This window comes from Cantharellus anzutake (genome assembly GCF_015039405.1).
Source record: "Cantharellus anzutake strain C23 chromosome Unknown EI90scaffold_61, whole genome shotgun sequence".
NCBI lineage: Eukaryota > Fungi > Basidiomycota > Agaricomycetes > Cantharellales > Hydnaceae > Cantharellus > Cantharellus anzutake.
The window spans coordinates 110,720-125,017 of NW_024067011.1; the positions used below are offsets into that span (position 1 = coordinate 110,720).

General features: G+C 49.5%; 1 protein-coding gene across 1 annotated transcript; it reads left to right on the plus strand.

The window, feature by feature from the left end:
* Positions 1-6,053: 6,053 nt before the first annotated feature.
* EI90DRAFT_3129853 (uncharacterized protein) lies at positions 6,054-8,263 on the plus strand (the record flags this gene model as incomplete). The annotated part of the gene is made up of 4 exons (XM_039064249.1): positions 6,054-6,191; positions 6,971-7,027; positions 7,081-7,163; positions 8,002-8,263. The coding sequence occupies 4 exons, from the start codon at positions 6,054-6,056 to the stop codon at positions 8,261-8,263; spliced, it is 540 nt and encodes a 179-aa protein (XP_038911531.1).
* Between the last annotated feature and the right edge of the window lie 6,035 nt (positions 8,264-14,298).

Below are 14,298 nucleotides of genomic sequence, written 5' to 3' on the forward strand. Positions count from 1 at the left end.
CCATCGGGTACTTGGCGTTCGCAGTGCGAACGTACCGGTAGCGGGTTGATATCGTAGGTGTGCAATGAGGGCTGACTATTAGGGCCTTCGGTGACTTGGCGTTCCCAAAGGGAACGTACCGTTGGCGGGGACATATGATGACTGGCAAGGGAAGAAACAGACGGTGGATGGGCGGCTACTTGGCGTTCGCGTAGCGAACGTGCCGGCATTGAGGGTATGTGGGCCTCATAGTGTTCACGATCACCATGATCGTGATGGGACGTCGTATGTTGAGTACTGGGGGGAGAGCGGAGTGATGAAGACCCATAGGGTACAGGTTCAATAGGACGATACACACATCGAGAGTCTTCGACTCTCGACTTCGAGTTCTCGCGGCGAGGACCGTTAGAGGACTCGATATAACCAGACTTATAAGACATATTGAGAGTTGTACAGTCACACAGGTTCAGTTGAGTCACAGGGAGGGTTGTTACAGAAGACGGTACACAAGACAGTTGTAGAGCAGTTGTTAGTTAGCGGGAACCGCCTTCGGCGGTTTCCGTACATGACGTGTGACTATCTACAAATGGTAAGGTCGCGGGAAATCCCGCGAAACACAAACAACCTCGGCCAGCACCAAAACCCCAATGGGGAAAGCTTTGCACGAGGGGGGGGAAAGGGGTAGAACGGGTAAGGAGGATAGGGTAGCGGGATAGAGGACGGAAAGGAGAAAGAGGGGAGGAGCGATAGAGAGGGGAAGTCTTTGACCATGCGACGGATATGGTCGTTGGAGACTCCGTATCCGTAACAAGTAGTGCAAAGATAATATGGATATATATGTGTGTAAAATGGCCATTGTCATTGCTCTGAAAGCTCCACGAGCTCTATGAACTCTATGAACTCAGTGGGCTCATAGAGCTCATATACCTTTTGTGTTTACTAAAATCAGCACCTTGTTTTTTATTGCTATTTACAACATTTGAGGAAAACTCTGAAATTCAAAAACTTGCACTTTATCTTTCATCTCATTTCTTGCTCAAAACTCAACCAATTTTGATGATTCTATGTGAATTGGAAAGCACCAAAGTGTGGCAATGGAACCATGCATGTTATGTAGGGTATAAATCAGTTTTAACAAAGTGTTCCAAATGAAGTAAATTGAAAATACCACCCAATAAAGCAAACAAAAAGCTGATGTCTTCAGATATCATCCAAGCCTTTGACACCAAATTTCCCATGGTCAAAAAGCCATGGTTATTTGGCTCACTGTCAGGGCCCAGCCCTTGTTCTGTGACAGGCCCAGGGGGATCCTCCTAGTCGCTGGGGTATCTAGTCCCAGTCCGAGATCCTCAAACTCACTGAGGGGGCTAAACCTTCTCAACCTCCTCTACAAATGGGAGCCAGGAACTATACAGTTTTCAGCTCTTTGTTGACTTTCCATAAATGGCACCCCCCCATGGGAACGAGCTGCTCACCCAGAAAGTTCCCACAGTTGTGGCTGTGATGGTTTCTGGGTGAGTAACTTGCCCAGAACTTTCCCATGGGTCTGCATGCATGTGGGATTGTGGAATAGTGAGCTGTGCCCTGACACTCACCAAAACATGGTGGGAGACTTTTCTAACACTGAAACATACATTGCTACATTGCCCCACTTTGGCACTTTCCAATGCACATTGAATTATCAAAAAAGTGAATTAATTTTTTTTTCCAATTATTCCTAATTTCCTGAAATATCTCTCCCTAACTTATCCCAAAATTTCTGATTTTCCCCCTGATTTTTTGGACATTCTCCTTTTTTGGAAAGTCCCCCATTTTCTGAATTTTCCTTAATTTTCCCTGACTTTTTTTCAAGTTTTTAGAAACCCCCCAGTTCCCCTTCATCCCCCCCCTCATTCCCCCCCCATCCCCCCCTTCAATTTCCCCCTCATTCCCCCCCCATTCCCCCCTCCCAATTTCCCCCTTCAAATTCCCCCTCATTCCCCCCCCAATTCCCACCTCAATTTCCCCCCCATTTCTCCCCAATTCCCCCCTCCAAATTTCCCCTCATTCCCCCCCCATTCCCTCCCAATGTCCCCCTTCAAATTTCCCCTCATTCCCCCCCCCATTCCCCCCCATTCCCCCTCAATTTTCCCCTCAATTCCCTCCTCAATTTTCCCCCCATTCCCCCCATTCTCCCCTCCAAATTTCTCCCTTCAAATTTCCCCTCATTCCCCCTCCATTTCCTCCCTCATTCCCCCCTCATTCCCCCCTCATTCCCCCCTCATTCCCCCCTCATTCCCCCCTCCAAATTTCACCCCATTCCCCCCTCCATTTTCCCCCCACTTCCCCCCTCAATTTCCCCCTCATTTCCCCCCTCATCCCCCCCTCCAAATTTCCCCATTTCCCCCCTCATTTTCCCCCCATTTCCCCCATTTCCCCCTTTAATTTTCCCCTCATTTTCTCCCTCATCCCCCCCCAATTCCCCCCCATTCCCCCCCCTCAATTCCCCCCCCCCATTTCCCCCCCACTCATTTTCCCACTCATTTTCCCGCATTTTCCCTAAGTAATTTCAGATTAACTGCATTTATATCCCTAAATTTGGCTTATATATTGATTGGGCTACATACCCTTGGTGTCTGGTGCTGCATTGGTGCTGAAAGTGAAGCTGAGTTTGTTCAGTCCCTTGTATGGTAGGGACTTGGCTATGGCTAGTCACATGATGCCATAGTCAATGCTTTTAAATTTAAATTTTAATATCGGGTAAATTAAACACTCAGGGAGCTCATATAGATAATAGTCCCCTGTGTGCAAATATAGCTCTATGAGCTCTCAGAGCTTTGACTACTTTTCGGAGCTCTCAGAGAAGGGGACCTGCAATTTCAAAGTACTGAAGCTCTGAGAGCTCTGAGAGCTCTGAGAGCTCTGAGAGCTCTATGAGCTCTATGAGCTCTCAGGCCTCCGCATCCAGGTTTGCTGATGTGGAATGAGCTAACCAATACAATGGGTATAAGCGGAGGTGGGGTCAAAGTCCGAGGTCAGAGCTGAGACCGGAGGTTCTGGAGACGGAGACACAAACGGGATTCCGGAGCGGAGGTCCGGAGTCAGGAGCATAGGTGTTGCATACTCGTCTGGAAGGTGTCAAGGTTGAGGTTGGACCTGGAATGTTCTGGAGTCGGACCGAAGGTGGTGTCGGAGCCAGAGGTGGGATAACCTCTTGGGAGTCGGCAAGGAGAAAGTGACGGAAGGGAAGTATGGCTCCGGAAGTCAGGTTCGGAGTTCCGGGAGCCCGGAGTGGAGGTCAGGATTGTATGGATATGACAATCATGTCAAAACTCCGTCCCTTCATTCCATTCGACTCTCCCCATCCATAGCTTTCTAGCGATACCGATTTTGTGAGATTTGGTGGAGATTTGACTGAGAACAGGAATTCTCAGATGTGGGAACATATCTTGATTATCCATGCATAGGAAAACTTGGACCAAATAAAATCCCAAAATTCCAAGACTCCTCCAATGACTTCTTTAGCATTTTTATCATTTAACTAACCCATATTCTCTTGGAATTCTGCTGAGACTGGCTCACACATGAGCATCCGCATAGTTCATATAGTCCCATGACTCCTGTCAAGCCTGATAATCAGAATCTCCCTTAATATCTCCACAACCACTGATCCAATTGGGGTGAGATTTTACACTGAATCCTTGGGTATTTTTCTGGAGTTAATGACCTCTAGATCGTTGTTGTGGGGACAAGTCCGTGCAGGTCAAACCAACCCTTATCACGCATTTCACCCCCTACTGCATCAGGGACTAGGATTGGTGAGTCGTGGTAATAGTAGGAGTTGTAGATACTGTGGAGGTGGTTCTGGGGAGTCCAAGATCGTCAGATTTGGTGGAGTGGTTGAGGAGATATGACCTTTCTTTATTTTCCTTACTATTTCATTCATTCACGCATGTGACTTTCCTTTTATATTTGTATCGGACTCTTCCGTGACAACTGTACAGACAGTTAGTTAGAGGTTAGACAGAGAGTATCAGCACTGTACTCGCAGGACCCACATCTACCCTAGAGATAGAGAGAGACCTACCCCCCTAGACCTGAGCCACGAGTCTAGATTGATAGACCTGTTACATCATCCTCTGCCACCAACTTTTGACCTTGTTCCCATTAAGTTTTGGTCAAGTGCACTGTCAGGGTTCAGCATCCTGCCCTAGGGTGCCCCAGACTCCCCAACCACTCCCTTCCTTCCATTCCTTCATTGTTGCCTTGTTGTTGCCTTTGTGTGTTGTGCATCCGCATGCACAGGATAGCATGGGAACTTTCTGAGTGAGCAGCTCACCCAGAATGTTTTCATGGGTCACAGCCACAATTCTGGGTGAGCAACTTGCCCAGAATGTTCCCACACTTACTGGGCACTGCCACCTGGATGTTCCCTCTGGGTCACACTACACAACTCTAGGAGCTGTATAGTTGTGGGCATGTGACCCATTCCTTTATATAGCAACCATGCTGGGAGATGAGACCTTTGCCCTTCTTCTCATCTCATGCCCTGCATAGGCAAGTGTACATATTCTATTTCTTTTACTATACATCTCATGCCCCACATAGTGTGAGGACAGGTCAGATGGAGGTTGAGGTCAGGGAGCCTCTGAGTCTGAGGCCAGGCCCTGACATGCACAGACTTAGCATAAGAGGATTCAGTTTGAATTTCTCCTCCAAATCTCAATCAATTCCTTTGCAGAAAGGCTCTTTCAGTTCGTATGAAAACCCTCTCTCTTCTTTCTTATTACTCCCTCCTATAATTCCTTTTTCCTAATAATGTACAAGGGCAGGAGCCCAATTTTGATGTATTTACCACAAGTGATGCCATTCCTCTAAGTGTGGCCACATTCATGCCACAAGAAGTCATCTCTTCTGATGCACCTGAATTTGGTGGGTTGATTGTGAGGCTGCTGGTACTCATAAGGGTAGTTCTTTTTCTTCAAACTGATGCTGGTAAATGTGTCATGTCTCATACAGGGGGACTCGGGTCCCATGTAACGAGCACAGTGCTTCTGACATTTAGTAATTTTCATACCAGGTCTAGAATGTGCATTAGGTTCCTATTCCTGAAGTCTGTTTGAAGCCCTCTCTGAAACAACTTGCTACACACCATGACCTTTGGTTCTGTCCTGTTAACACGTTCCAGAATGGATGGTAAAACCCACTCTTTCACCTTGGCAGTCAATAGTGCAGTAGTAAACATCCTTATTGTATGGCATGAACTCCAAGAAATTCAAGCATTCTGCCCATCCACATGAGACCTGATACATCCAAGGAGTCTTTGTCTGTGCATTGCTTGTACTTCACATCAACACCCAGAAAATCACAGCCCTGAACTTTCCCTCTTCCAGGACTATCTATAGACCAAAATGAACCAAGCTTGGGAAGCATTGTGATATCAGTGTTCTCAGCACCTTCTTCCATCCATCCTGTTGGGAAGTTCCATGAACAGGGCCTCATCAGACTGCCTCAAGATCAGACTGCCTCAAGCATGAGCATGTAATGGATGAAAAAGGGTGTCTGCACACCACAGCAAGGCACAAGTCATGTGATTTTACCATCATGAGAAGGGACCCTTCACAGAGCTGGGGCAATGGAGAGCAGGCTTAGCCAGCCAGGGGCAGTGAGGGGGGTGGGGGGTGGGAGGGTTGGGTGGCTGATGGGAGAGCACCAACTCTGCTTTGCTGGCCTGGCAAGCAGGCCAGCCTAGCACCCCAAAGCCCTGATGCCACAAGCAAGGTACAATCAGCCATGCAGCCTCCAGGGCCCAGGGAGTGCTGGGAAGTGGTGAAAAGGCAGGGAAGGTGGAGGAAAGGAGAGGAGGGGAAACTGATCGATCAGCATAGCCACTGAACTCCCTGCATCATTACTATGCCCCTCACAAGAGGTGCTCAGGCTCACTTAAGCACAGGGTTGCCAGTTTGTTGTCTCCTTTGGAAGCTGCAAGGGCCTTATTTCTTGGTTTCTAGGCTTAAGTGCTTGGGACATCTGCATCATTACTGGGCACTATAACATCCCTTAGGTTGTCAGCAGCCCTTTCTAACAATGGCAGCATGGCTGAGGACCCCAACCCAGCAGGCTCTCCAGCCAGTGCCGAGTTTTCCCCTCATCTCCATGATCTCACCAATCTCAGCAGTACCAGTGATCTCAGCAATACCAGCAATCTCAGTGACCTTGATGATCTCAGAAAAGTGGGTGAAAACAAGGCAGCAGTTTCCCATCCATGGAGGGTGATGTTCCGGCAGGCTATGTGGAGGGGGATGAGGGTGTTTTTCCACCTTAACGTAAGGCCTGATTAAGTGATGAGGTGTTTGGAAGAAAGCCCTATGTCTTCTGCTAGCTTTGCTTTTTCTGGCACTCCAGTTTCGAGGTAAGCCAGCTTTTTGGATGGCCAATTTCCCTTTAGGGCTGTTTTGCCAAACCAGGCAGCCCCTTTAACATCTTCACAAGGCAGCAAGGGGAAAGAAAGTGCAAAGAAAAAGGAACCAAAGAGCTTGTCAAAACAAAAAAGGAGAAGGAGAAGATACAACAAGGCCCACCCTGAGCAAAGAGAGCCAAAGATGCTCAAAGGTCCCAGGCCAGTCTTGGGAGGCAGTTATGTCTGAACACAAAGAGCCTACACATCTCTGCTCAACTTTCATGTCATAGAGTATCAGCCAGTGGCTTCTCGGGACCTAGGTTGAAAGAATGGATGAAGGATGTTGGATGTTGAACCCAGGGACCCATAGTAAACAGCTGAGAAAATTTCAATTTGTGCCCTATGAGTATGTAGCACAGGCTCTGAGCCCTTTTGATGCTCAAGGCCCTTTCTCTAGCCCCAACCTTAAGGGACCTACCCTGATTCTGGACAAGGACAAGAGGTTGCTGATGCCAAGGGCATATCCTCAGCCCTTGGCTACCACAGACAAGTTCCAGATCTGCCTTCTTCACTGAATGTTATTGTTTGGTGTCTCTAAGCACCTTCCCACAGGGTCAGTTCAGTACCATGCATGTAGGGTACAACAGGGCAAATGGGAACAGCAACAAGGTAGGTGGCCCTGTGTTCTGATGAAAGATGCCCTACTGAGAGGAGAGGGCCAGTATCCATTCCTGACAGCTTACCACCAGCAGAACAAGCCTGTGGTGGAAGATTTCCTTAACTCTTCAGAGTTTCAAGCACTGAGGTAAGGGGGAGCACTCAGCTATGGGCTAATAGTAATGCCACTCCCCATCCAGCTCCCACCTCACTGAATTGGTGAGGAGGTATTACCCAGGGGTGTTTTGAAAGTATGAAGAAGTAAAACAATTTTGGGAAGGCCATGAACAGGCCCCAGCCAACCCAGTGGCCTCTTTGTTTTTCAGTGTGGCCAGTAATGCCCAACTACCCCCCTCCATGTCTACACCAAACCTCACTGAGACCAACACAATTCAGTGGCAGGAATACATGCTGTTTATGTTTATGGTGGGTCATGACCTGACTGGTGTGAGGTTTATCTTAGGGAATGTTTCAGGTTTTTTGCTCATGGAACATGTGTCTGGCTAGTAAACATAGAGGGGAAAGTCATCCTGCAACTACCCCCAGGGTGTTTTGTGCTGTTTCCTTCCACCCTTGTCACTCACTTTAATGTGGATCATGAAGGTAGGAGGGTTAGTTAAAGGCCGCTATGGAATCCAACTGCCTTTGATCAGAATTTGACCTGAAGTTTAAGTTTGTTGTAACACAGAACTTTGAGGTTCATGCTCACACAGCAGGATGGGCTCAGGCGGCATTGGGACAGGTGGGGAATGGGCTGGAATGCATGGCCATGACAGTTGGCAGAGGTCCTAGGAGGTCCATAGTAATGTTGGGTAGATAGAAATATTGATAAACTTCTATGATGAGGATAAGGGGTACCAGAGAAGGTACTGGAGATCGGAGGCAGAGGTGAGGGAGGGGACGAACTGGAAGTGAACCAGAATGGTGGTGGAGCAGTTTGGAGGTTGGGCAGAGTAGGTATGGATATGACAGTATCCCCTTCTTAGGCTTGAACCCCTGAAGGCTGTAAGACCTATGAGAGAGGCTAAGGGAGGTACTGCAGACAGGGGGAATGTTGGCGCTGGAGGAGGGGTGGTGGAGAAGAAGGAGAAAATTTTTATCGAACCTAATACTCAGGCCCAGGCTTGTGCAGATAGCGGGCATGAAAAGCCACAACGAGATCAGGAGTGTGATCAAGTTCCAAAGCTAAGAGTGAAGAGTATTCCTCATCAGTCCCCTCATAACCTAACCAATGCACGGTATAGATGAGGTTACAACCCCATCTACAGCAATTGATCTTGGAGTCAAGAATTTCTCCAATCTTGAACTCAGGTTGTCTGTCAATCACAATCGGTGGAGGTGGAGGTTGGTTGCGGTTCAGGATGTCAGAGACCAGGTTGAGATGAAGGAAAGTCTCTGTGGTGGAGGGCTTCGGCCTCAGCAACTTATGCCAAGAGGGCTGTGCCAAGTAACACGTCCATGCCCTAACTTACTAACTGGCAACCAGAACTGAAGGGGGTAAACTCTAGTCGATTTTATTACTGAAGTGTAACCTATGTACAAGTTGGATATATATATAGTTACAGTGAAGACAGGTCCACAATTGGCGGAGCCGAGCCGAGCCGAGCTAACGGGGTTAAACATTAGCCGACTGAATATTACCGACGAGTCAGGTTACAGGGTTAATGGAAAGGCAGGCGATAACCCAGAAACGGAAAGGAGGGATAGGCCCGAAGGTGGACTCTGCAGGGCAGGTGAGTGTATTGCCCAGCAGAGGTGGGAGTGCGCTAGCGGACGTTGGAGCTGTCCGGAAGTCTTCGGGGCTCCGTACTTAGGGAGGTGTAGGTAATAAATTGAAAGGAGGGGGTGGTGACCATCGAGGGGTACTGAGGGGATTGCGGAATATGGGAGCTCCGAGGTTAGTGAAGAAGGAGCGGAGGTAGACCGGAGGGATCGGAGGGACCGGAAGTCAATGGACGGGGATGGATATGACACAGGATGATGTTAGGAGTGGCTGGTTCAATTTGAGACACATGGAAGACTGGGTGAATGGCTCTCATGGACTCAGGGAGGTGGAGCAGGATGGAGTGGCTACCCACACAGGCAATGATCTCAAAGGGGCCAAGATTTTCTTGGACAACTTCCTCGAAGGTCTGGTGGAACAGAAGTACTTGGCCTTGATGTAGACCAAAGTACTGACCTTGAAATCAGGAGCTGGGATGTGCTGTCAGGGACATGTCTGGGGTAGAGGGGGCCTGGATGTAGCACCCAGCAGAAGGACCCTCTTGGGGTGTGAAGCAGGCATGCATGCTGGCAGGCCCGATGCGGGACGGCAATCCCTGGCCACTTAGACTGAAGTGGAAAATGTGAATTGTTATTAAAGGGGAGAACTTACCTGAAGTGGAAAATGTGAGAAGGTTACTTCTTCAGTTCCCACTTCAGGTACACTTATGTACATGCAGCTTGGGTCACATGATGGGTGCCACATCATCCTTGGAGACAGCTGCAGCCATCCAGGTGTCCCTGCAGGGGATCCTGAGAGCACCCGCTGCAGGCATGTGTGCTGGGCATGGCGGGATGCCATCCAGGGTGTCTGGGCCGGATGTGTTACAGGAATGGGTTCCGGGGAACCCAGCCTGAACTGTTCGGCTCACTAATGGAGGTGGCTGCATAGCCATTGGAGGGAGAGCGGAATGGGATGAGTGTCTGGAAGTACAACCTGTTGGTTGGCCAACAGTAACTTGGCACTCCTGGGAGTGTACCAGTAGCGAGTATGACGTGGGCTCCTTGAGGGAGCCACCTGGTCATCTGCTAACAGGGACTTGGCACTCCTGGGAGCATGCCGGTAGCGGGTGTGCTGGGAGTGGTTGGCTAGCAGTGACTTGGCGCTCAATGGAGCATACTGGTAGTGCGGGATACTGGGACTCCCAAAGGGAGTCACCCAATTGGTGGCTATTGGTGACTTGGTGCTCACGGGAGTGTACTGGTAGTGGGAGTTGTTGGGGGAAGTGGGCTGGTGGACCAGTGCACAGTAGTGGGTGACCGTGGGAAGTGGGACCCGTGGGTGCATGGCCAGGCATCCTGGAGCTGCCCAGACCATATCTGTTACAGGAATGGGTTCCGGGGAACCCAACCTGAGCCGTTCGACTCACTGATGGAGGTGGCTGCGTAGCCATCGGAGGGAGAGCGGAATAGGAAGAGTGTACGGAAGTACAACCTGTGGGTTGGCCAACGGTAACTTGGCGCTCCTGGGAGCGTACCGGTAGCGAGTATGATGAGGGCTCCTTGAGGGAGCCACCTGGCTGTCTGCTAACGGGGACTTGGCGCTCCTGGGAGCGTGCCGGTAGCGGGTGTGCTGGGAGTGTTTGGCTAACGGTGACTTGGCGCTCAATGGAGCGTGCCGGTAGTGAGGGATACTGGGACTCCCAAAGGGAGTCACCCAGATGGTGGCTATCGGTGACTTGGCGCTCATGGGAGCGTACCGGTAGCGGGAGTTGTTGGGGAAAGCGGGTTGGTGGACCAGTGCACGGTAGTGGGTGACCGTGGGAAGTGGGACCCGCGGGTGTGTGGCCAGGCATCCTGGAGCTGCCTGGACCATATCCCTCTCCTAAGGAGGTGGGATAGGCTACAGTTCCTGATAGGGAACTTCTGGTTGGATGGGAGTGATTGCTCAACCACCCGGTGGACTGGTGGGAGCGGGCAGCAGGAGGTTGGGCATGGGAATGCCCTCCTCGTTGCGGTTTTGTCATGGAGAGGATGAATAGGGAGGTGGACATGGTTCCAAGGTTACAGGTTGAGTTTACAGTGGTGGCACAATGGTGAGGATGTTACAATTGCGGTATAACTATCTAATATAAAAGTCACAATGGTCAAGGGAAGTCCCTTGAAACTCAACAAATTCCCCAGCCAGCACCAAAACCCAGTGGGAAAGCTTGGCATGGGGTTTGACAGCGAAATAAAGGTGCAGGGACCAAGGGTTTGATTGTTCATAGTCACGGACCATAAGATTCTAGGTCCATTCCTATAACAATATCCCTCTCCTAAGGAGGTGGGATAGGCTACTGTTCCTGATAGGGAACTTCTGGTTGGATGGGAGTGACCGCTCAACCACCCAGTGGACTGGTGGGAGTGGGCAGCAGGAGGTTGGGTGTGGGAATGCCCTCTTCGTTGCAGTTTTGTCATGGAGAGGATGAATAGGGAGGTGGACATGGTTCCAGGGTTACAGGTTGAGTTTACAGTGGTGGCACAATGGTGAGGATGTTACAATTGCGGTACAAGGTTTGTGGGTTATGTATTCGATAATCATCAACATTCTCGGCATTTGCCTTTACATGTCATATGACTGGTTTCTATCTAATATCAAAGTCTCAATGGTCAAGGGAAGTCCCTTGAAACTTCCCAATTCCCCCAGCCAGCACCAAAACCCAGTGGGAAAGCTTGGCATGGGGTTTGTGTTAGAATGGGTGGATTCGGACAACTCCGGAGTGGAATTGGAGACTTAGCGTGGAAGGACCTTGGCCTCAGTGACTCAAGCGGAGCGCTGTGCCATTGCTGGTTGTCCTGGGGGTCCCTAATTTCGGATCTAGCAGAGGGAAAGTCTCTTGGGGGGAATTCAGGTCGATTTCGGACTGAGGTTACAAGTTACTATGTACATTGTATATAAGGAGGGGTCTGGAATCAAAAGGAGCGAGGGTACTCCAAAAGGAGACAAAGGGAGCTGAAAGGGGGGACAACACCGAGGGTCAAGGGTTTGACTCAATGGTGTTTCTCAAAGGAGGAGTGAAGGGCCAAGGCCCAAGGAGGAAGGAAGGAGGTTGGGAGTGGGGAATGGCTAGCTGACTGAATAGAAAGGAAGCAGTAGCCCAAATAGGAATGAGGGAGAATAGCGGAACTGAATGGAGCAATGCAATAGTTGCAAGGTCCGACGTAAGTCTGGAAAGTCCGAACTCAGAAGTTAAACTCCGGAATATTGGCAAAGGTAATTAAATGGAATGAGCTAACCAATACAATGGGTATAAGCGGAGGTGGGGTCAAAGTCTGAGGTTGGAGCTAAGACCGGAGGTTCTGGAGATGGAGACGCAAATGGGATTCCGGAGTGGAGTTCCGGAGTCAGGAGCATAGGTGTTGCATACTCGTCTGGAAGGTGTTGAGGTTGAGGTCGGACCTGGAATGTTCCAGAGTCGGACTGAAGGTGGTGTCGGAGCTGGAGGTGGGATAACCTCTTGGGAGTTGGCAAGGAGAAGGTGACGGAAGGGAAGTAGGGCTCCGGAGTCAGTTTCGGAGTTCCGGGAGCCCAGAGTGGAGGTCAGGATTGTATGGATATGACAGTTTGACAGAGAAATATAATGAAGGAGGGCAGAGACAACCTACCTACTTGCAGTCATGGACCATAAGAATCTAGTCCATCTCTATAACAGGATGGGTTAACAGTACAATGATACAAGGGAAAGTGGTCCATGTAAATAGAAGGAATAAACAGGAAGGGGCCCCACAGCCAAACTGGACCTCTCTTCAAAACTTGGTGAGAATGGCAAGCTAACGCCGAAAGAGTGTAAGCGCTGTTTTGATGGGAATCTTTGTATGTTTTGTGGTTTGTCTGGCCATATTGTCATATCCATTCCCGGCCATCAACTTCCGGTCCCTCCGATCCCTCCGGTCTAACTCCGCTCCTCCCTCACTAACCTTGGAGCTCCCGTATTCCGCAATCCTCTCGGTACCCCTCAATGGTCACCACCCCCTCATTTTAATTTATTACCTACGCCTCCCTAAGTACGGAGCCCCAAAGACTTCCGGACAGCTCCGACGTCCACTAGCGCACTCCCGCCTCCGCTGGACAATACACTCGCCTGCCCTGCACAGCCCACCTTTGGGCCTATCCCTCCTTTCCGTTTCTGGGTTATCACCTGCCGTTCCACTAACCCCGTGACCCGACTCGTCGGTAATATTCAGTCGGCTAATGTTTAAACCCCGTTAGCTCCACTCCATTCGGCTCCGCCAATTGCGGACCCGTCTTCGCTGTAACCATATATATATCCCACTTGTACATAGGTTACACCCCAGTAATAAAATCAACTAGAGTTACCCCCCTTCGGTTCTGATTGCCAGTCAGTAAGTTAGGGCACGGACGTGTCACTAGGCACAGCGCTCTTGGCAGAAGTCGCTGAGGCCAAAGCCCTCCACTATGGAGACACTCCCTCGTCTCGAATCCGGTCTCTGACACATATGGTCAAGGACTGCCCAAAATCATCTTCTCAGGCATGAATTGCCCAAACTGCGTGCTCTACAGCTCCTCCTTTAGAGCCAAAAAATTAGTTTTCAACTCCATGGACTCAGCACAAACCCGGGGTTGTGTTACTCCCTCGCATGCTATCAAAGAGGTGCTGCCTCAATATCCAAAAATCCTCCCTCACCATTCCTGTTTCTTTTGTCCCTTTTTCTTCTTCTCCTTTTTCTGAAAATGGTCTACACTCTCCTCCTCTGTCTCTCCCATCTGTTGTTGATCCAGGAAAACTGTTTTCTCCAAATGGTCTACCTCCTTCATCATCTGTTGCTCCAAATCCTTTGTCCTCACTTCCTCTTTCTCCTTTGTCCGATACTTCTGTCCCTCCTATTAATAAAAACATCCCTGATGAGCAATACCAGCTCTCATTGATTCAGGATTGTCAGATTGTTTCATTGATGAAAAGTTCATGATGAAGAACAACCTGTTGACCTATCCAGTTTCAGCTTTGTCTCTCCGCTTGTTTGATGGGACCACAACAAATTCCATCATCACTAAAGCAGTGGACATAAAACTCCATTTTGCTTCTGGTAACATCACCCAGATGAATTTCTATGTCACCTCATTGGATGGCATGTACTTGTTCCATGGTTCTAGGACACAACTGGCTCACCCACCACAATCCATTGATTGACTGGGTAATGTTGTTCTGAACCTCTGAACATACCAGTCCTGCCTCCACATGCACCCCTCTGTCGCATCTGGAACCTATTCCACCTGTTGACTCCACTACCCCAATTACACTGATTGCATCTGACTGCCAGGCTCCCTCCATCGAGTTTGTTAGCTGCTCTGCATTCGCGAAGTTGTGCAAACTTGAAGGTTCTACTTCATATTGCCTGAGCACACTCCCATTAGAAGCTAAGTTCTGCACTGCTTCTTCAGCCCCCAAAACTGTTGACCTTTTGGCTGTTCCAGAGCAGTACCATGAATTTGTGGATGTGTTTAGCAAGAGAAAAGCCTCTATACTAGTGCTGCATCATGAATACAACTTAAAGATCGACCTTGAGGAAGGCACATCACC